Source organism: Phoxinus phoxinus (assembly GCF_949152265.1).
Source record: "Phoxinus phoxinus genome assembly, chromosome: 6".
NCBI lineage: Eukaryota > Metazoa > Chordata > Actinopteri > Cypriniformes > Leuciscidae > Phoxinus > Phoxinus phoxinus.
In genome coordinates, this window is record NC_136881.1 from 9,055,305 (window position 1) to 9,075,955 (window position 20,651).

General features: G+C 35.4%; 1 protein-coding gene and 1 long non-coding RNA gene across 7 annotated transcripts; one reads left to right on the forward strand and one right to left on the reverse strand.

Moving 5' to 3' along the window:
• Positions 1-2,935: 2,935 nt before the first annotated feature.
• Positions 2,936-14,927, reverse strand: LOC306999962 (BRCA1-associated ATM activator 1-like). Of its 5 annotated transcripts, none has more exons than XM_079615114.1 (14): positions 14,842-14,927; positions 14,455-14,620; positions 13,487-13,641; positions 12,532-12,679; positions 11,187-11,580; positions 10,668-10,787; positions 8,597-8,676; positions 8,416-8,516; positions 7,815-7,998; positions 7,320-7,393; positions 7,125-7,209; positions 5,355-5,453; positions 5,078-5,247; positions 2,936-4,430 (listed from the first exon to the last, which is right to left on the reverse strand). In XM_079615114.1, exons 2-14 carry the CDS (start codon positions 14,579-14,581, stop codon positions 3,711-3,713), a joined length of 2,457 nt encoding a protein of 818 aa, XP_079471240.1. In that variant the 5' UTR covers positions 14,582-14,620; positions 14,842-14,927; the 3' UTR covers positions 2,936-3,710. The 5 variants fall into 5 exon arrangements, with proteins under 5 accessions (XP_079471240.1, XP_079471241.1, XP_079471243.1 ...); XM_079615115.1 differs by having other exon boundaries at positions 14,791-14,850; XM_079615117.1 differs by having other exon boundaries at positions 14,455-14,550; positions 14,648-14,849.
• Positions 14,928-16,034: 1,107 nt separating this feature from the next.
• LOC306999963 lies at positions 16,035-19,211 on the forward strand. 2 transcript variants are annotated; one of them, XR_013797942.1, is made up of 5 exons: positions 16,035-16,159; positions 16,870-16,971; positions 17,730-17,851; positions 17,994-18,109; positions 19,135-19,211. It is a non-coding gene; the product is annotated as an uncharacterized lncRNA (long non-coding RNA). The 2 variants fall into 2 exon arrangements; XR_013797943.1 differs by lacking the exon at positions 16,035-16,159 and having other exon boundaries at positions 16,836-16,971.
• The last annotated feature ends 1,440 nt before the right edge of the window (positions 19,212-20,651 follow it).

Below are 20,651 nucleotides of genomic sequence, written 5' to 3' on the forward strand. Positions count from 1 at the left end.
CCTAAAATGTGTTTTAATATCCCTATTAGTAAGGATAGAATGATCACTGTATATAAGATCTACTGAAGTATATCTTTAGTTAGACCTCAGCACTATTTCCGGATAACTTAAAGGATTAGTTCACTTTTAAAATGAAAATTCTGTCATCATATACTCACCCTTAAGTTGTTTCAAACCTGTATGAATTTATTTCCTCTGCTGAACACAAAGGAAGATATTTAGAAGAATGTCAGTAACCAGACAGTTTCTGGTTCCCATTGACTTCCATAGTAGGAAAAAAATATACTATTGAAGTCAATGGGACCAGTTAACTGTTTGGTTACTGACAACTTAAGGGTGAGTATATGATGACAGAATTTTCATTTTAAAAGTGAACTAATCCTTTAAGTGCATTAAATAATAAAATTAGTTGAATTGAGGTTTATGAGCAGCTGAAAAACTAATAAATCGCAATATAGGACAAAATAATCGCAACAATCATTTGGCCAAGTTGCCAGCCCTATATATTAATAATTTTAAAATAAAATAAAACACTACAAAAACTTTTACGCTAAAGCTCTGATGGCTAATTGTAAAACTGTTTGACGGGTGTTTGCTCATGTGATGAGTCAGTGTGCATATTTTAATGGCAGTGTGTTCCTTGTGAAAACAAGATATTTTCTGCATGAAAATTGTGCCAAATTCAGAGAATTGTGTGTAGTGTTTTGAAACAAAGTGTGTTTTAGAACTGCAAATTGAGTGTAAAGCAGGAATTGTGCTTGTAGTTTAGCAAAATTGGTTCAGGGGGTTGGTGAATAAGTTACATGTTGTGGTCATTGTGTCTCAAGTACCAGTAATTGTGTGTAAACAATTGAGAAAAACTGTAATCTACTAACTCTCCTGACTGCTTTGTCGAACAAAATGGCGGATGGCGAAGTATGATTGGTCAGATCACCTGTCAATCAAGCTCCATGCAAAGGGTCAATTGACTTCACTTTTCTCCGTTGAAGTCTATGGGGTCGCTGTGTCCATTTTATATACTGTCTATGGGTTTAGATAGGTTTGAGTGACTAATCGAAGTTTAACCTGATGGGAATTTTTGTTTAAGTTATCCATGTTATATATATTTCATCTGTAATATGATGACTTCCATACAATGTGTAATACAATGTGGACTTTTATAAAGATCTGTTTAACTTTAAAATGCATAGTTATGAGGAGATTGCAGATCAACGAGCTACTGCATTTCTTTCCGATACGGTAGGAAATTTAATTAAATGTGGAGGATTTTTATCTTCGACAATATTGGCAGGTCAGTTTACTGTGATAGGATGAGCAACCGTTAAAGACGTTAAAGACTAACAATAGTCCCAAAGCTTGTGCTACACACTCAACAGTATGTACTTTTTCTTCACAAAAAGAGTAGCCAACATACTTTTAGGGCGTATAAGTATAGGCGAATTGAGACGCAGCATAAGAGTAGTTCTTCCTGAAACTAAAATTAAACTCTGATCAAACTCACCAACCAGTGATCCTGAAGACCTTGATTAACTTGCTCAGGTGTGTCTGATCAGGGTTGGAGCTGAACTCTGTTCCCTGGGCTTGGAACAGACTTGAAACATGGTTGAGAAAATTATTCTTATTTTCACAACTATCACTTTAATAACATACTAACAATACGTTTTGTACCTTGCATGGATCTTGGCATGGTATGCTGAAAAAAAGTTGGAACAGAGATGAAAACCTAATAAAAGTGTAAGGAAGAAAAGGAGCCAGGCAGAAAACAATGCTGCAACTTTTCACTTTTCTGACTCATTATTAATTACCTCAAATTCCCCTTGTGAATAGCTATTTTATTTATATTTATTGCATATTTATGTTGCAACGGAGTAAAGGTGTGGTTAAATCCATTGTCAACAGTGTAGTGACGTAATATTTGAAGCCCTGCTCACTCAGAAGTCATTTTCAATCAGCTTTCTGTTGGTCAATCTGGCAAATTTGAGTGACAAACGGTTAAAAAAAATGAACCTTGGTCTTTACATTTTTTTGACCTTGCTATAGACTTTGGTATAGAGAAAAATGTTAGGATCCTGGTTTTTCTATAATATTACAGCACCATTTGTTGTATGCTTTTGACATCTGATGGAGCCTTTGGACCCCGAAACTGTGACATCAGACTTAAAGGGTTAGTATACCCAAATATGAAAAAAATGTCATCAATTACTCATCCTAATGTCGCTTCAAACTTGTAATACTTTTGTTCATCCTCGAAACACAAATGAAAGTATTTTAAATTATTTTAGTATTTTAAAGAGATTTCTGTCTCTCCATTGACAGTCCATGCAACTACCACTTTGACACGTCAAAAAGTTCATAAAGAGATTGTAAAACTAATACATATGAATGGAGCAGTTTAGTCCAGATTATATGAAGAGACTCAATTGCTTTATATTAACAGATTGAATTTAGGATTTTATTAATAAATCAATGTTAAAAAAAATGCCGTTAAAATCTTGATTACACTAGTTAAAATTGCATCACATATATTTTGTATACTTAACATCAGAAGTCACAGTTTCCAGGTCCAAAAGCTCTATCAGATGCCAAGCAAACAACAAACAGAGCCAATATACACTCTGTTGTGTTGTTATACTACTAGAGGTGTAATAACACACTTATGTCTTGATTCGATATGATTCACGATACTGAACTCACGATGCAATTTAATACTTTAATCCAAAATAAAGATGACGATGACAAAATTAAAATGCTAAATTTGGTATAGACTTGGGGGGTGGACTTGGGTCAGTGGTGACACCCGAATACAAATATTAATGAAAAAAATGTACCATTAAAATGTATTATTTCATACTTAAGTATGCTACAAATCCATTAACATATCCACTGACATATTGCTTGAGACTTACTGTACGAATCTAAATATCATAATTAAAATTAATTTGGAGTAATTCTTTATTGCAAATTGTACATTTCTTAATATTAAGCCTAAAATGTGTTTTAATATCCCTATTAGTAAGGATAGAATGATCACTGTATATAAGATCTACTGAAGTATATCTTTAGTTAGACCTCAGCACTATTTCCGGATAACTTAAAGGATTAGTTCACTTTTAAAATAAAAATTCTGTCATCATATACTCACCCTTAAGTTGTTTCAAACCTGTATGAATTTCTTTCCTCTGCTGAACACAAAGGAAAATATTTAGAAGAATTTCAGTAACCAGACAGTTTCTGGTTCCCATTGACTTCCATAGTAGGAAAAAAATATACTATGGAAGTCAATGGGAACCAGAAACTGTCTGGTTACTGACATTCTTCTAAATATTTTCCTTTGTGTTCAGCAGAGGAAAGAAATTCATACAGGTTTGAAACAACTTAAGGGTGAGTATATGATGACAAAATTTTCATTTGAAAAGTGAACTAATCCTTTAAGTGCATTAAATAATAAAATTAGTTGAATTGAGGTTTATGAGCAGCTGAAAAACTAATAAATCACAATATAGGACAAAATAATCGCAACAATCATTTGGCCAAGTTGTGCAGCCCTATATATTAATTATTTTAAAATAAAATAAAACACTACAAAAACTCTTGAAATACAGGTTGTACAAATTAAATGGACCTTGATATTATACAACATATTGAACAGACTGTAAATCATCCTTTATTAAATGCCCCTAAAAAAAGTCTCAAATTGTAACAGTATATTCTCAATAGCAATCTACTATATTGTCCTCACTCTGCTGGGCTGCTGAAAGAATGTCCTCCATTAGCGATCGGGGCGAATTCACGACATGATCACTACTCAACTTCAACGTCCTCTGCATGTCATCTAGATCGAGTATGTGCAGTATCATGGGTAGGCTGATGCCTTTGATGCAGAGTAGATCACTGTCCATTCTCTCATCAGATGTGCACACAGATCCTTTGGCCTGCTGTGTGTTGAGGTATCTACTCTGCACCTCGTCCCCCCATCTGTTCCCATTTACATTTAAGACAAGAGTGGAATCGAAGTCTGTGCTCTCAGATGTAAGTGTTCTGAGTTTGAGCAAGAGTGCACAGGCTTTCTCACACACGGGTCTGTCGCAGTCAAACAAGCTGTTAAAAAGCAAGTCAAACAGCCCAAATTCTTTCAGTTTGCTCAAGGCCTGCATCAACTCCTTTTCAGAGGAACCAAAGTTCTGGACTGCATATGGACAGCAGGTCAGTGTCTTCTCCATCAACACTTCTGCCAGCTCCAGTGTGTGCATTTTCACTTCCCAGTCAAAATCGTTGCATCCCAGTGACAGGACGGAGCTCAGGAACGGGTGCACAGCTGTCACGAGGTGTGATCCTTTCAACCATGATGTGAAGGCTTTGACCACCGCTCTACGCGGGAAGCCCTCCGTGTCCTGAGAGAGAATGGTCATCATCTGCTTCAAAGCCTCCTCCTAAAGTTCAACAACACGTGAAGAACATGAGATTAAACTGAGGAGGAAAATGAAACAAGAATATCAACATGACTAACTTTCAATCAATCAATCAAAACTAACTTTAGCTGGAAAATAACATTATTCAAGAAGCACTATAAAGCCAAAACAATCTGTTACCATAAATTTTACGTTTATCACTGTAAAGCAGCTTTGAAACAATCGACATTGTTAAAAGCGCTATATAAATGAAGATGACTTGACTTGACGTCAAGTGTCCATCCATTAAAATGATCAATGAGCTACAATTGTGACACTTAACAAGTTCACTGAGGCCAGAATGGCTTTCTTCACACTGGTGGTCCAAAACTAATTTTTAGATTCTTTTGTGTAACATGTTTGGGTTTTGTGGTCCAAACTACTGCTTCTCAGCTGGTGGGATGTAACGGTCACCGTTGAGATATTGCTTAGTAATCAATTCACCGTTTATCTTGTTTAATTGTCCAGAATAAATTTTTTTGTCTTTTGATGAAAATATTTGAATATATATTTAACTTTAAACATCTATACTGTATAATACCGAGCCCCTAAAGGGACATGGTGGTGGAAAAAATATATTTCAAAACTTTTAGCTCTCAAAACATTTGCCTATTGATTAACTGTCTCACCAGCAGGTTGCTTTTGCTCACAAGCACTGTGTGATGAAGAGAAGAGGTAACGGCCTCCCCGACGACAGCCACAGCACTAGCTCTTACATAGCCTTCTGAATCTGCCAGTGAAGAGAGGAGAATGGAGACCATGCCGCTGGTGTGGAGAGCTTCAATGAAACCACTGTTACCTGGCAGAAAGAGACAAAAAGTACAATTACAATGAAAACCATCCCTAAAATACTCTGCAGAGCAAAAGATGAAATGGTAAAAGCATAACGATATATGCTTGTGGTACCGTTGAGGGCAACAGTCAGCTGGGTGACGAACTCTAGTGTGGAGTCTCTCACTTCCCATCGCAAATCACACATCCGTTTCTTCAATACGGGAAAGAGGTCTGCAGAATACACATGCTCACTTCATGACCATATACTGTGATGTCTTTTGATGTCGATCTGTTTTTGAAATGTGCATGTCGTTGCGGAATCTTCCAAAACAATAGGATCATTTTTGTATCTATTAATCCTTCCTTACTTCTGTGGAACACAAAAGAAGATATTTGAAGAATGTTGGTTGCCAAATAGTTTCAGTTACTTCCATATACATGTATATTTTCCCCCCATACAAATGGAAGTCAATGGGACCCAAAACTGTTTAGATACCAACATTCTTCAAAAAAAAAAAAATCCTCTGTGTTCCGCAGAAGACAGAAAGTCATACAGGTTTGGAATGACATGATGGGAGAGAAAATGATGAAAGAATTTGGTTGGACTATCCCTTTAAAGGGCACCTATTATGGAATTTAGAAATTTACCTTTCATGTAGTGTGTAACATAGATCTAAGTGAACAAAAACATCCTGCAAAGTTTGAAATATGAAAGTGCACCGTATATAAAGTTATTGTCTTTCAAAAGTAAGAGTCGACTCGGAGTCATTTTTATGAATCGTTAGAAGACCGAAGCTTTTTCTCTGACTAGATGACGTCAACTTGTCAAGTTATTTGAATACTATACGCCCACTTATTGCGCTCCAAGGCCAGGGAAAATATCATGGCGACGAGACGCTGTGTTCTGAAGTGCGACTCAAAAGCCAACTTTTTTCATCTGCCCAAGGAGGAGCATTTGAAGACTAAGTGGCTACAATTCATATAACTATACCACAGAAGTATAGTCCGAGCCTTGTGCTTTGTTCGCGCCATTTTGAAGACGATTGCTGCAATCAAACTTGGATTCGCGAGCCGACTAATATTGAAGGAAGGTTAATTTCTAAGTGTATTTGCATCAGCTTCCTCCTCCGTATCACAACCTGTAAGTGTTATTAATAATTGTTGCTTTTATGTTTTATGTAGCATGCTTAATTATTACTTTGTTTGTTGTGTAAGCACCGTTTAGCTTCTAGGTCTTCAATGACAATTGTATTGAGATATGTGAAAGTGTTTGTCGTTGTTTTCGGAGTTGTCTTAAAGAATAGAGTAATACCTCGTAGTAACGTAACTGGAATTTTTTTTTTTTTTAAACGTTATGTTTATGCATCGGGCTAATGCAAACAAAGCTAATGATTGTGCTTTTACAATATGAACTATGCTCGCTAACATAACATTAAATTCTTTATCTTATTTTTAGTTTTTTACTATAAACTACAAAGCAGTGGACTATAATCATTATTATAACACGATTTAATTGATAAAAGCATAATTGTACTCCGTGTTAAACAATAAGTATTATCTCTGTAAACACTGCTGGGTCATCTGACCAATCGCAGATTAGCGTCGCGCAAAGGAGGGGTTTGGAAAAATGAGTCGTTGAACGAATCATTTGGGAGTCGGTGAGCAAATCAGGTAAAAATAAATGCATATTATACGAAAACAAAAGTGTTTTTTGACATTGCATGCACGTAAAACTGTTGCTGGGGACTCCCTAAACAACATTAGGAACATTTTAAATGTCATAATAGGTGCCCTTTAAATGATAAAGGAATGAAGTATTTGTTTGATTAAATGTTTTTAGATAGACCCCTTTTATCAAAATTTCCCGCATTACATTACAAATGAGGCTGAAGTGCTCCTCACCATGGCTGATAAACTGCAGGAGATCAGGGAAGGGCGAACACACAGCAATCCAGCTCACAGTGGCCTGGTATGTTTTCTTCAAGACCTTGGAAATCAAAGGAGCTTCAAGTAAATAAGGAGTTTCAACAACAAAGAGTTTCTGCTTTAAAGGCAAAAAGTAATATTACCAAGATATAAGGAAGTGTGCTTACTTACTGTAGCATGGGAATCTGGACTCTTTAGATAGTCCAAGAGGACACCAAATATGTCCTTCCTTATATTCAAATTTTCTATATGTAAAAATATTAATCAGAGATTACAGCCAATACCAATTCAATACCAATCACTTTTAAAATCAATGATGCCAAAGTCAGTAGGCTCTGTTTTTTTATATATATATTTACACTTTATAATTTTTTATAAATTAATACTTTTTTTTTAAATTACAATGAATACAGCAGGGATTATTCAATGAATCAAGTGTAACTGTAAAGATGTTGGCATTGTTGAAATATTTCAAATAAATGCTATTATTTTGAACATTCTATTCATCAAAAATAAAAAATACTGAAATGTAGTGTATTGATGCATAAACATTGTGTATATTGGTAATGCTATCTTTTGCATAATTAATTATGATGTTTTACTCATCCCTCTCATATCAATATCAACATAAGGTGAAACTCAAATTCTATCTGAACGAGTCTTTACCTTCATACACGCTGAGAGCGCCTAATGTATCAAGGCCACACCTCTGAACTTTGCAGCAGCCAATCAGACGAGTGGAGGCATTATTTTGAATCAAAGAGGAGGGGCAAAGCCCAGAGCAAATCCTCAGAAGCAACACCACAAAGCTGGTGACCGAGTGAATGGAAATGCCTTCAAACTGATATTTCTAACAAAAGAAAGGTACACATTACATTGTGGAATACACATTCTACCATATTTAAATCCATTCCATAGACTTTACAGCAAAATCTGAATAGACAATGCGAAAAAAAAAACCAGCCTAAGGAACCATTTACACAGAATCTGTTGTTGGTTTCAAAAACGCAAGACACCGCACAATAGTTTTCAACTGCAGAGAGAAAAGAAAGCTGCGTTTCGAGATACATTTTGGAAATTAAACTTCGAACTTGACACAATCTCTTTAAAAACAGATGCAACAGTTAAAGATATCCATTTAGTGCACGTTTACATAATTTTTTTTTTTTTTTTTTTTTTTTTAAGTAGCACAGTGGGAAACCTAAAAACAGGTTCTGTGTGTACCGGCCCAAAGAGAGTCTTGAGAGTGAAGCAAAAGTCTACTTACTGTGTATGCCAGCTCTTCTAGACTTGATAAACTCTGCATGAGGTGGGAAATACATGAGGCTTTCTGGGATAGCTGTTCCTTTAGGGCTAAATTATTTTCTGCTGGAGATATGAAGACTTCTGTAAGTACAACTGCATGGTTTTTACAATATAAAAGGCACAATTCAGTGAATGTGTGATACCAGTGTCTTGAGACTGCGCTGACACACACTGCAGGGGAAGCAAGACGATATCAATGGCCTTCCTCTTTAAAACCTCAGGGCTAAAGGATGAAGAGAAAGATAAATAACAATACATAACTGGCTGCCATTTCAAATGTGTGTATATGGCATAGGGATGGATGATACCAAATTCTTGTAATTTAATATCACGTTAACAATACTTATTTTTGTCGGAAATATTAGATAATTCAGGGTACCCCCAGGATCCTCCAACTTAAATTCAAGGCTTTTTAAGACCTTTTTAATACCATTTCAAATGAAATTCAATGCCAACTTCGTACCCATTCCGACAGAAGTATGAGGGGAAAATGTCGGTCTTTCATAGTTTTAGTTGACTAGTTAAAGGTCTTTGCATTTTTTGTCAACTTTTAGTCATTACTTTTACTCAAACTGCAGTTACTTTACTTTTGGTAGCTATTTTATATGTAGTCTTTAGACAGAAAATGTTATAATGGTTCCGTGGTTCTCCAATTTTTTTGAGTGCCGTACCCCCTGGTACTCCCTCTCTTCCACTTAGACTGCAGTCACAGCTTTTCCATTAAGGGACAATATTTGCCCCCTTTAATCAATATTCCCATTACATTTTTTACCTCTATAATACCTTTAAAAAAATTAATAATGCTTTAAATAAAACCATGTTCAATAAATATACAATGTTAAAAAAACGTTTAATATTAATACAAATATTATATTAAAATAGCCAGTAGGTGGCGGTAACTCACTGTCTTTATGAGTGTGTCATCGAGTCATTCATTCATTGAATCTCACGATTCGTTCAAAGCCACAGATTTCGTTGCAAAATAGAGCAATAAGCCTGAGTCTGACTATACTGTTTTAAATGCAGTACATCACTACATGCAGTACATTGTTTTTTAACTGTTGCATAAAATCAATGTCACATTTGAAATCGTGTGGATATTCGGGAAACATTGCATCTTGCTCATATATGATCAACATTAAAAACACTGCTGGATATCAGCCTGCATTTTGATCGCAGATTTAGTCGCACAAACAGTGCAAGCGGCTCGTGACAGAACACAGACCGACTGAATGACACTTTAATTTAACTAGAAAATCTCAAATAAAGATCGCTGAACTCCAGCTTGTCTGTGTTTTCAGATCATCCGCGCTTCTTCAGCAGTGTAGAGAGCGCGCGGCGCGCATGGTTGCCAGATACCATTGAAAAGACCGTGTAGAAAACATGTTCTTTTAACAGAAAAGCTCTGATTTGGGGTTTAAATTATTGAATTCTGGCATTTGTGGCCACAGCGGATTAAACCGACACTTTCCCATTTCAGACGACAAACTAGGCTAGGCTACTATCTTGTTCTGTACCTCACTAGCCTAGTAAGTAACCATAGTAACGGGTGCGCACACTTTCGCGCTTTCTGCTATGACGTGGAGCGCGAGGTGCACTCAACGCTGCATTAATTTTTTTAATTAGATTACATTAGTTACAGTTAATTTTGTTACGGTATGAACTTAATCCTAGGAAAGACAAAAAAATATAAGACCTTTGTAACGAAATCCAAGACTTTGTATACCAAATTCAAGGCTTTTAAGGCCTTAATTTAAGATGATCAAATTTAAGACTTTTTCAATGCTTTTAAGACCCCGCGGGTACCCTGTAATTATAAATTATAAAATTTCACAATGCTCAATACAAATTTCGATATCACAGCTACTAGCCTAAGTAATGTAAGTAAAAGGTCTTCAAGCCTGTAAAGTAATCAGTCAGTCAGAAGACGGACATTTTTTGACATAGCCTTGCGTGTATCTGACAGTTTAATCGCAATAAGACGTTAAAGAGAACTCAGTTCAGTATCCACATGCTGTATGTGATCGTTCAGAAAACCACAAGAATGTTTCAACTGGTAAGGCTTGAAAGGGCATACCAATAGTAAACTTTCACGCTGAACAACAATGTCACATGAACGTAACCACGATAGAGATGATCATTTAAATTTTTTACCAGTTTATCACCAGCCCCTAATGCGGCATTAAGCATATGTGAAAAGTATTCAGTAGTCACCATTTCTCCAGCTTTATGGTTAGTGCAGCACACTGAAAACTCTCATTTTTGTTTCCAGAACCCAACATGGCTTCCAGTAATTCCTCCACTTTATACTCCGATTGTCCGAGCAGAGGCGTCCTGCAACAGACAAAAAAAAATTATCTGCATCCTTGCATTACATTGAATACATATTTAAGAGAAGACAATAAAACATTATGTACTTTCCATATTGAGTAATTGAAATAAACTATAATTTTTAAATTTATTTTAGCCTTCTTTTTTTATAAAGCAGCTTTTAAATTATATCACTTTAACTACAAACAATCAGAATTAATTAAATGTAACTAATGAAATATGTGGGATAATGTTATGTCATTATTATGGAATAAACCTAGATGCAAAGCAGAATTAATAGTTTTTTTTTTGCATTAACATTTATGCTATTATAATTTTTTTTTTTTTTTTTTTTGGTAATACAAATATTTTAGCTCAAATTAATAGATACATAAAATGTAAGAAATGTCCTATTCAACTCACCTCACAGCAGCTTGAAGAACAGTCATCAGAGGCTGAGTCAATGATTCAGACCCCCTGTTGATCAACACTTCCAGAGGTACTAGCACATCTTTCCATAGCGTGCTTCTGATAGGCTCTCCACACTGAGAGGGAACCGATGACAGAAGCCGTAAACCCTGGAGGATCCGAGGATGATCATCTGAGCTCAACGCATCAACCACGCCATTCATAATCTCTGAGGAGACCGAGACCCAATCAGGGCTCAAAGATGATTCTCTTGATTCCACAGCATCACTGCCATTGGTCATGTTTGATGATGTGAGGAAGTTTAGGATGTGCACTAAAAGCTGATTAGCCAGACAGGCAACAAACAGACTCCCGTCGTTCTGCAGCTGGAGAATCACTTTGAGGAGTCCTGTGGATACAACAGAATACTTGAAAAGACTAAAGATCGAAAATCTTTTTTCATGGTCTCATCTGAACCCTAACACCAGCTAACAGGCAACAGTCTAGAAACAACATAATTAAAACAACACAATGCAATACAGTGTTTACTTGTATGTGATGACCTCTAATAAATATGAAATACAGAGTGTGAATGTCTATGTACACTATTGTTAAAAGGTTTAGGATTGTTATAAATGTTTAATGATTTATTATTAATAATTAGGTGCTCAAGAAACATTTATAATTATTATTATAAATGTTGAAAACAGCTGCGCTGCTTAAATGGTAAATGGACTGCATTTATATAGCGCTTTCACAGACCCAATGGCCACCAAAGCGCTTTACAATATTGCCTCACATTCACCCATTCACTCACTCATTCATACACCGACGGCGGTGTCAGCCATGCAAGGCGATCCAGCTCGTCGGGAGCAGCTGGGGTTAGGTGTCTTGCTCAAGGACACCTCGACACTTGGTCAAGTGGAACCAGGGATTGAACCACCAACCTTCCGGTTTGTAGACAATCTACATGAACCACTGAGCCACTGTCGCCCCATAATACTTTTGTGGAAACTCTGATAAAAAATGTTCAGGATTATTTGATGAATAGAAAGTTCAAAAGAACCACATTTATTTTGAATAGAAATTGTATAAGTCTTTTAATTGTATAAGTGAATAGAATAATGTAAAAGTCTTTACTGACACTTTTGATCAATTGAATGAATCCTTGCTGAATAAAAGCATTAATTTCATCTGCCATCTAAATTAAAGTAGTTCTTAGATTGCAATTTAAAGCATATATTATGTTGCAATGTTTTTTTTTACTGGCCCACAACTCTCTTATTATAGTCCATTTTTATGCACATTTGGAACTTTCTTAATAATTTTGGAATGGATGATAGATTATGACAATTCTCACCGTTTCCACAGATGAAGTCCAGAGCTTGCCGGTGTTTCAGCATATTCAACAGTCCCTGCAGCCAGCCACTGCGAACTGAGGCATCCTCCCAAAGATCACACACAAACCAGGCTTCCCGCTCAAACACACACACCAAAAGACCTCCCACCTTATTTCCAAAAACAGAGAACTCAAAAACATGATGTGACTGGAAAACATTGCAAACTGCAAAGAATACCATAGTACTTTTTTGGGTTAGTGCTAGACCAGTGGTTCTCAACCAAGGGGCCTCTGCAAACTTCCAAAAGGAGCAAAAATACAACCATTAAAATGAGATAAAACATAAAAATGATTAAAACCTGAAATATTTTTTGACACATATTTCTTACTTTTAAATAAAATGCAGTTGTTGAGGGAATTAATGAAGAACCAGGAACATTTTTACTTAAGAACCGCAGTCTTTGAAAACCTGGATATAAATGGGAATTTAAAATGTGTGATATCTAGACCAGGAAAATAAATATGTAAATTAATAAAATTCTAAAATGTCATGGGCATTTTGTTATAATGAATATACATTTTTCTTGTTATGTCAAGCTTTAAAATAGTTTATTGAGTAGAAATTGCTATTTGTGAGTAAAAAAAACTGTAATCACAAATAATGAGAAAAGTCATGTACATTATTGGTGTAAAAGCATAAACTCTGAAAACTTTCAGTTATTGAAACTTCTGGAATTGTGGAATAATTTTTTGTCAATTATTTATAATTATTCTATTGAATTATTTTAATATATTGCCAATCCTAGTTTCTGTAAATAAAGTTTGAAAACCAGCATCATCCAGAAATATTTTGGGTGGCCTTCAAATATTTTCTAAAATCATGGGGGTCTTGAAGTAAGAAATGTTGAGAACCTACTGTGAGCGAGCAAATACTATGTCACTGATATTGTGACAATATAGTGGGAAACTATCTCACCTCGAGCAAATGGAAACCCTGCTTGGTGCAAGCCAAAAGTCCAGTGAGTTTGAGGGTGAAAGACAGGATAGCAGGATCTGTAGTTTTAGACGTACAAACACTGGAAATGAACTCCTTGAGGCACGGCTGATGTTGCAAAAGCACCTGTTCATTACCTGAGGAAACACGTAGACATAGTAATCACTATCAGACAATGTGCAGTATATACTGTACACGTACGTACAGTATATTGTGCGTGATATGCGCGACCCTAGGGATGCTTACATGTTTCAAGCTCTATCTGGCAGCTTGTTTTTTATCCTGTCAGTAATGTGATTGTCTCAATAATTAAGACAAGCGCAGCATGTATAAGTGCACAAATAAGTGTAAATACTAGCATTACTGATGAATCGAGAGGGCCGATACTCACATCAAAATACGGATACCAAATGTCTTAACTATTCATTTTCTTGCTTATTGTAAAATGAACACACAAAATAAACTTAGTGGGGAAAAAGTAATTGACAGCTTTCATTTTTTTCCAACACACTATATTAAAAGCACAGCTAAATATGACATTTATTATAAATGCTTTGTGAAGAATGTTTCAAGTTCACTTAAATTAAATTAAAAGTTTTAATAATAGTATTATTTATAATATATTTTTAAGCCTATTAAATGTTGAAATACTAATGGATTTCAATTAGGCTATAATGTAATGTTGAATGGCTAGATTACTCATTCCATTCCCAGAAATTGAAAAAACCAAAAACATCAGTAGTAGTATTGGTATCGATGATACTGACCTTTATTCATAGTACTTAGTAATAAGATGCCAATTAACACATATTTAAAATATACCATCTTTGTTGTTTTTAATGTCAATTTGGAGTCAATGTGAAAATTAGTTGACAGCACTAATATGTAACTTATGCATGTAGATAGATAGATATCAAAAATTGGTATCAATTTGATTCCAGTTTACTCACTTTGGCTGTGCATCTCTTTGAACCAATCGAGCAGTTTCTCTAACGAGGTGTCATCAGGTGGAGACTGCTTCGGGTCGGCCAGTACCAGACAGACCGCTGGTAGCAAAGATAAGCAGTCACTGTCCATGATATCAAAATCCCTGAGTCACCAGCACATCAAATCCAACTGCAAGTGGCAACAACAAAACGTTACCTTGATACAATCACAACAGGGTAACGTTACGCCAGTATGGAGAAACGATTCAAACGTTTGTCTGAGTCTGCATCTGTACACTACAATAAGTCATTTAAAAGCAAGTGGGGAAAAAACATATACAGTATTGAAAGAAAAACCACCCTTTCATGCATCACATGTTACAGTTTGGTATCAAAGTTGGCTGCACTTACTTTCGCTCTGTACGTACGGCGTGCTGGAAAGGACATAAAAAATACGAGCAGAGCGTTGACGCTTCCAGCTACGTATGCGCAAATGCTACGCACTTTAATGTTCTTCAGTAGAGTAACCGCCTCTCATTCACACGCATGGTTGTTACAGCGTTCCTCTGCGCAGATAGGAGGCAGTCAGCATCAATTGTCTGACGCATTATCACTCATTAGAATTGCATATTAAAAACTTGGTACAACATTTTCATCAAAATAAATATTAGCCTTATACAGTACTAACATTACAAAAGTTTGGAAACATTCATTTTTTAAAATGTTTTTGTAAGAAGTCTCTTTTTGTGCCCAACAAGTCTGAATTTATTTGATCAAAAATACTGTAAAAACAGTAATATGAAATATGACCATTTGAAATAACTGTTTCTATTTTAATATAATTTATTCCTGTTGGCAAAGCTTAATTTTCAGCATCATTACTCCAGTCCTCAGGGTCACATCCTGATTTGCTGCTCAAGAAACAATTATTATTATTATCAAGTTTAAAAACAGTTTTTGCTACTTAACATTTTTGTGGAAACAGTGATATCATTCAAACATTTTTGATATTAAAAAAGAGAGAGAAATTGATACTCATTCATCAAGGATGCATTAAATTGATCAAAAGTAAAAAATGAAGACACTTAAAATGTTACAAGAGATTTCTATTTAATAAATTGTGAACACTTTACAATAAGGTTTCATTAGTTAACATTAGTGAACATGAACAAACAATGAACAACTGTATTTATAAATACTGTAACAAATGCATTGCTCATTTTTAGTTCATGGTAGTTAATTAACTAATGTTAATAAATGAGTCCATTGTAAAGTGTTACCAATAATAAATGCAATAAATTGTTCATTCAACTTCATCAAAGAATCCTGAAAATCCACCAGTCTCGGCAGTTCGTGATATGGTCACGTAATTTAATCTATTGATTCGTGGCACGGGCACGTTTATTTCGTTATTTTCGTAATTCCAGCACGTTTTTTAAAACTAATGTATTTCAATGGGAAGCATCTTTCGTGATCAAAGCACGATTCTATCTGCCTATCGGGCTGCAGTAGAGAAGCTGTTTAATCAACATTTATTCACGAGATCTTATCATGGTTTATGTATTTATTTTAATTATATTATTTTGTTCTTATTGCCAAGGAAGCTGGATTGCTTTGCTGTTTATTGATATTTAAAAAAAATATATATATTAGTAGGAAATCGCGCTGAAGAAGTCTCATTCCGAACACCTCGCGATATTTGGCATCAGTTCACGTGTGCCAGATGTTGGTAAGTAGTCGTAAATACGCTGTCCTAATAATGTTTGATATAATGTATTTTCTGTGTGTCGAAATTAATCAGATTAGCTCAAGTTCAGTCACTGCATTATATCTGTCATCTCAACGGAGGCTTTGCGTTTCATTGCTTTCTATGAAAATGGTTTCTATGGTGATTAAACACTGTCTGTCACGTGATGTGCTATACAGTAGGCCTAGAGTAGACCTTCAATCAGTTAATCATATTCATATCAGGTTTTTAAGTTGTACAATTAGTTCCAAAGTTGTATGTGTAGTAGAAGCACAGTAAAAACAACACCATGCTTTTACCACAGTAACATTAGTTTTACTGTGATAAGTGTAGTAAAAAGACAGTAATCACACAACTTACCATGCTTTTACCACACTATTGGTAGTTTTAATGTGGTACTTATTGTAAATGCACAGTAACCACAACACTAACCATGCTTTTACCTCAGTAACCTTAGTTTTACTGTGATGGGTAGTAAAGGACAGCAATCACAAAACTTACCATGCTTTTACCTCAGTATTGGTAGTTTTAAAGTGATAATTGTTGTAAATTATGCATATTAACCACAACACCTACCATGCTTTTAATGCTTAATAATGTAACATCCAATATTTGTAAGGAAAATCAGTACTTTTTCCTTTAAATAATCCTATATATTATACATAATGATATTTTATTTTCTCTGTTTTCAGCTGAAAAGACCAAAAGGGCCTTTCGAACTCAGTCAGCCCATTATTGTTTGAGGACAAGTAAACGGAGGAGACGGACCGCTGCAAAGACAAATATTCGCAATGGTACGTATGTGTTGGTTTTAACCCTAAATCAAACATTTTATCAAGCTTTTGTTGTTTCTTAAACCTGTTCTTACAAAACCCATAGCCCAATCAGTATGAACAGTCTCAAAGTCTTAATAATTCACAAGATTTAACAAGTTGTCAAATTCGTACGATACTAGTACATATTTGTATACTCATACATAATCCTGCTGCCTTTACTCCTAGTGCTCATTGGCTACTGCCTCAATTCCTGTACATATTTATTGCGATATTTGTAAATCAGTTGCGCCCCTTCTTGGATAGTAGTCTGATGTCCCACACACTGTCAGAAAGTTTATATTAATTGCATTGTGTATTCATTAAAATTATTACAAATTAGTCCCTGTCTGTTGTGTTCATGTTCCAATGTCCAATGATACATGATGTCTCTCCACACCTCATAACCTACCTCTGTTTGCAAGAGTGGAAAAGCTAATCTGACTTGTCACATGACATCAGATACGCGATTATTTTGTCGTAATCAGATCAGTTACACTGCTGATAACTGTCCCGTTTGCATATAAATCATGTTATTTTTAAACGAGTTCATATGATTATTGCTTGCTATTAAAGACATACTTTTATTCATAGAAATGCCCACATATCAGTGAACGTATAACATAAAAATGCTTTTAACATTTAATTATGCAACACTCTTTACAGAAATATATCCTACAGTTGTATAACTGACTGCTTGCATGTAATGTAATAAAATTACCTTCCTTTCTGTATTGCAGGATTACTTTGTCCTTTTTTTTAGATCTCTACAACATCAAACTCAACAGCTCTTTTAAGAGCCAACCCTCACAAGAGCTACTAGTGAGTCGCAGCGGATCTTGCCGTGATCAGCCCTTCCCAGGTAAAGTTTCTAGAACATTTCAATCAGTATTTACTCATCAAATGCTCTCTCCTGAATCGTAAGGTAAATTATAACTGTCTTAATTTATGTTTCAAGAACAATAGTAATTGCACGAGTAAGTAGATACTTTCTTGTTTTACAGCAGAGAAGGAAGACCAGTCCTTATATCAACACAAGCTAATCGAATAAGTCCTTTGTTTCGGGTGAGGAAGGAACATCTGGTACCCAAAGAAGACAGAAAGGTGTGCAAATCCATTGGTATGTCTTGTATTGAAACAATGCTGTAATATGTAGTACATAATTTGATGTTGACAATTTTACATTGTACAGGTTATCACTTGGTTTTTGACCAAGTGAAGCCCTTGAAACAAGTGACAGAAGAGTATGTTGTCTTGAAAAAAATCAAGCATCACTTGCAAAGGCAAAAGAGACCATGCCTTTCTTAAAGATATTGTAAAATAGGTTGCTGTTGATATGGGTAAAACATTTTTTGTTCAGTACTTAGCTTATATAATGTGCTGAAATATTATATATATATATATATATATATATATATATATATATATATATATATATATATATGTATAAAATAAATCAATGTGTATATTATATAATGTACTGACTGCTGCTTTGTAAATTTAAATCAGGAACGGGCAACTCTGGCCCTTTTGCGTTCTCCTTTTTAAGGTTGAGAGTTTACCTCCAACCCTAATTGAGCACATATGAAAGTCTTCAGCTTTACTTATAGACAATAGGCAGGAGGGTTTGAGGTTGGAGCTAAATCTGCAGGACAGTGGACGCTAAGGGCCAGAGTAGCCCATCACTGCTTAATATATCGCAGAACATAGGCCCCGTTTACACGAAGTGAAGACACCGATATTTCCCTGCGGTTTGGCCTCTCATTTACACGAAAACCCAGTTTTTATCACAGAAAACGATTATTTCTAAAACTCCGGCCAAAGTGGAGATTTTGGAAAACTTTGTTTGCACGTTTGCATGTAAACTGAGAAAAACTGAGTTTTAGGCAGCGACGTCACAATATGAGACTATTTTCGGGATTCTGATTGGCTTGAGCTTCTCGTTACACTGCCACCTACAGGTTTGGCATGCTCTGGACAGCATATACACGGGTTCGTGTGCACAATGTTATTTTTGAAAACGAAGAGGGGAGAAATGTCCGTTTATGAAAATAGCCATCCACGTGTAAACGTAGCCATAAGCTGACCTGACTGTCCATTAAACAACTTAATTTGTATTGTTTGTGTTTTTTGCTTTACTTTCAGACCAGGACTGGAGAACGCCTGACAATGGGATGTTGAGACTTCTTCCTCTGGTTGAGAAAAGCTACACCACATCAGTGATCACATCTTCTGTTCTTCTGTTGTACTGTAGGGTACAACTGAACAAACTGTTTAGACGAGGAAGAAGAACATGAACATGATCGAGACATGTACAGGGAAGAGCAAGAAACCAGTTTAGTGATAATGAATCATTATTTTCCAACACAATATCAAATCTGTTTTCTGTATCATAGGTGACTGAATATGATTCTCTGGCACTCATTTTGTGGCTCAGCAGCTGTGAATGGATTAATATGATGTTAATGTATTTTTGAAGACACATTTTTATTTATCTTGAATCTCATTGTCTTTATGCTAATTTATCAACTTTATGCTGTGTCCTCCAATAAAGTGTTGTGTAATAAAGTATGGTGAATATTGTTTATTGAAAGTGGTGTTTGGTACAGTAAATAAAAACAATATTTGAGAAATTTTAATTTCTTATTTCTTTAGTTTAGTTCATAATTTAAAAACAACTACATATAATTAATTACCATGATTCTTTTTCTTAGGACATACACATTTAGATCTGGTTAATGATATTTGGGACAAAAGTTGCAACAAAACAATGCAACAAAAGTTGCACATACTTGCATGTTTAAGCTGCAACTGCAATGTTTGCAGTGAAATAAAGGGAAGCTATGTGAATAACAAGAGGCTGCAGTGGCTATCTTGCTATAAACACTTCAAGCATAATTGAAGATGATCCATGTTGATCATTCTAGTACATCTACTAGCCTACTGCATTTAAAATGAAAGCATAGACGTTACTGATGTCAGGCATATAAGCAGCAACCAGAGGGGGTGAAAAGGAAATGTAGGCACTGTTTTGTTTTGTTTGTTTTACTGAATGGTGCATTATCCCTGTGTAATAGTGTGTGTAGATCTGTGTAGATTGTACTGCACTTCCACCCCCAAGGGCCCCCCAGAAGAGCAAAAAACTGCACATTTCAAATGGCTGTAATTTACAGTCTGGTTAGTGTATCAAAGAGAAAATCGGCAGGACAACTGCTTATGCTATGTTTACTAAATAATGTTGGGCAAAGTTTTCTGACATATACGGAAAGCTGGCATAAAGGTTATTTTTAAAGTGCTCACAGTAAATTATCAAATTTCAGCCTGTCCCTCATATATGTCATAAAGGTTTGCACAATGAACAAATTTAGATATCCAGTTGTCCATTAAAGATATTATGTATTTAACATTTATTGTTTCATTACTAAACGTTTTAAACTACATTACCCACATATCTCTGTCATGCTATCAATGGAACAGGAAACATTGTCCTGTAGTTCATTGAAATGTGCAGCCATGCTTAGGGTTAGGGTGGGGATCTCAGTAAAGGAGCAATTTCTCACAAAACAGAGACACTTTATCATTAACTTTATGTATAACTAACGCAATAATAACACCAAAACATACTTTGTAACATGAAGCGCCGTTTTATATGGGTTAAACGA

What these genes read in the sequence shown, in the direction of transcription:
- LOC306999962 (XM_079615114.1), bottom strand. Translation starts at nt 14,581, where the DNA reads ATGGACAGTGACTGCTTATCTTTGCTACCAGCGGTCTGTCTGGTACTG. An exon ending in GGACTTCATCTGTGGAAACG is followed by an intron (nt 11,581 to 12,531) that starts GTGAGAATTGTC and finishes TTGTATCCACAG; the next exon opens with GACTCCTCAAAGTGATTCTC. An exon ending in AGCGCAGTCTCAAGACACTG is followed by an intron (nt 8,517 to 8,596) that starts GTATCACACATT and finishes TCATATCTCCAG; the next exon opens with CAGAAAATAATTTAGCCCTA.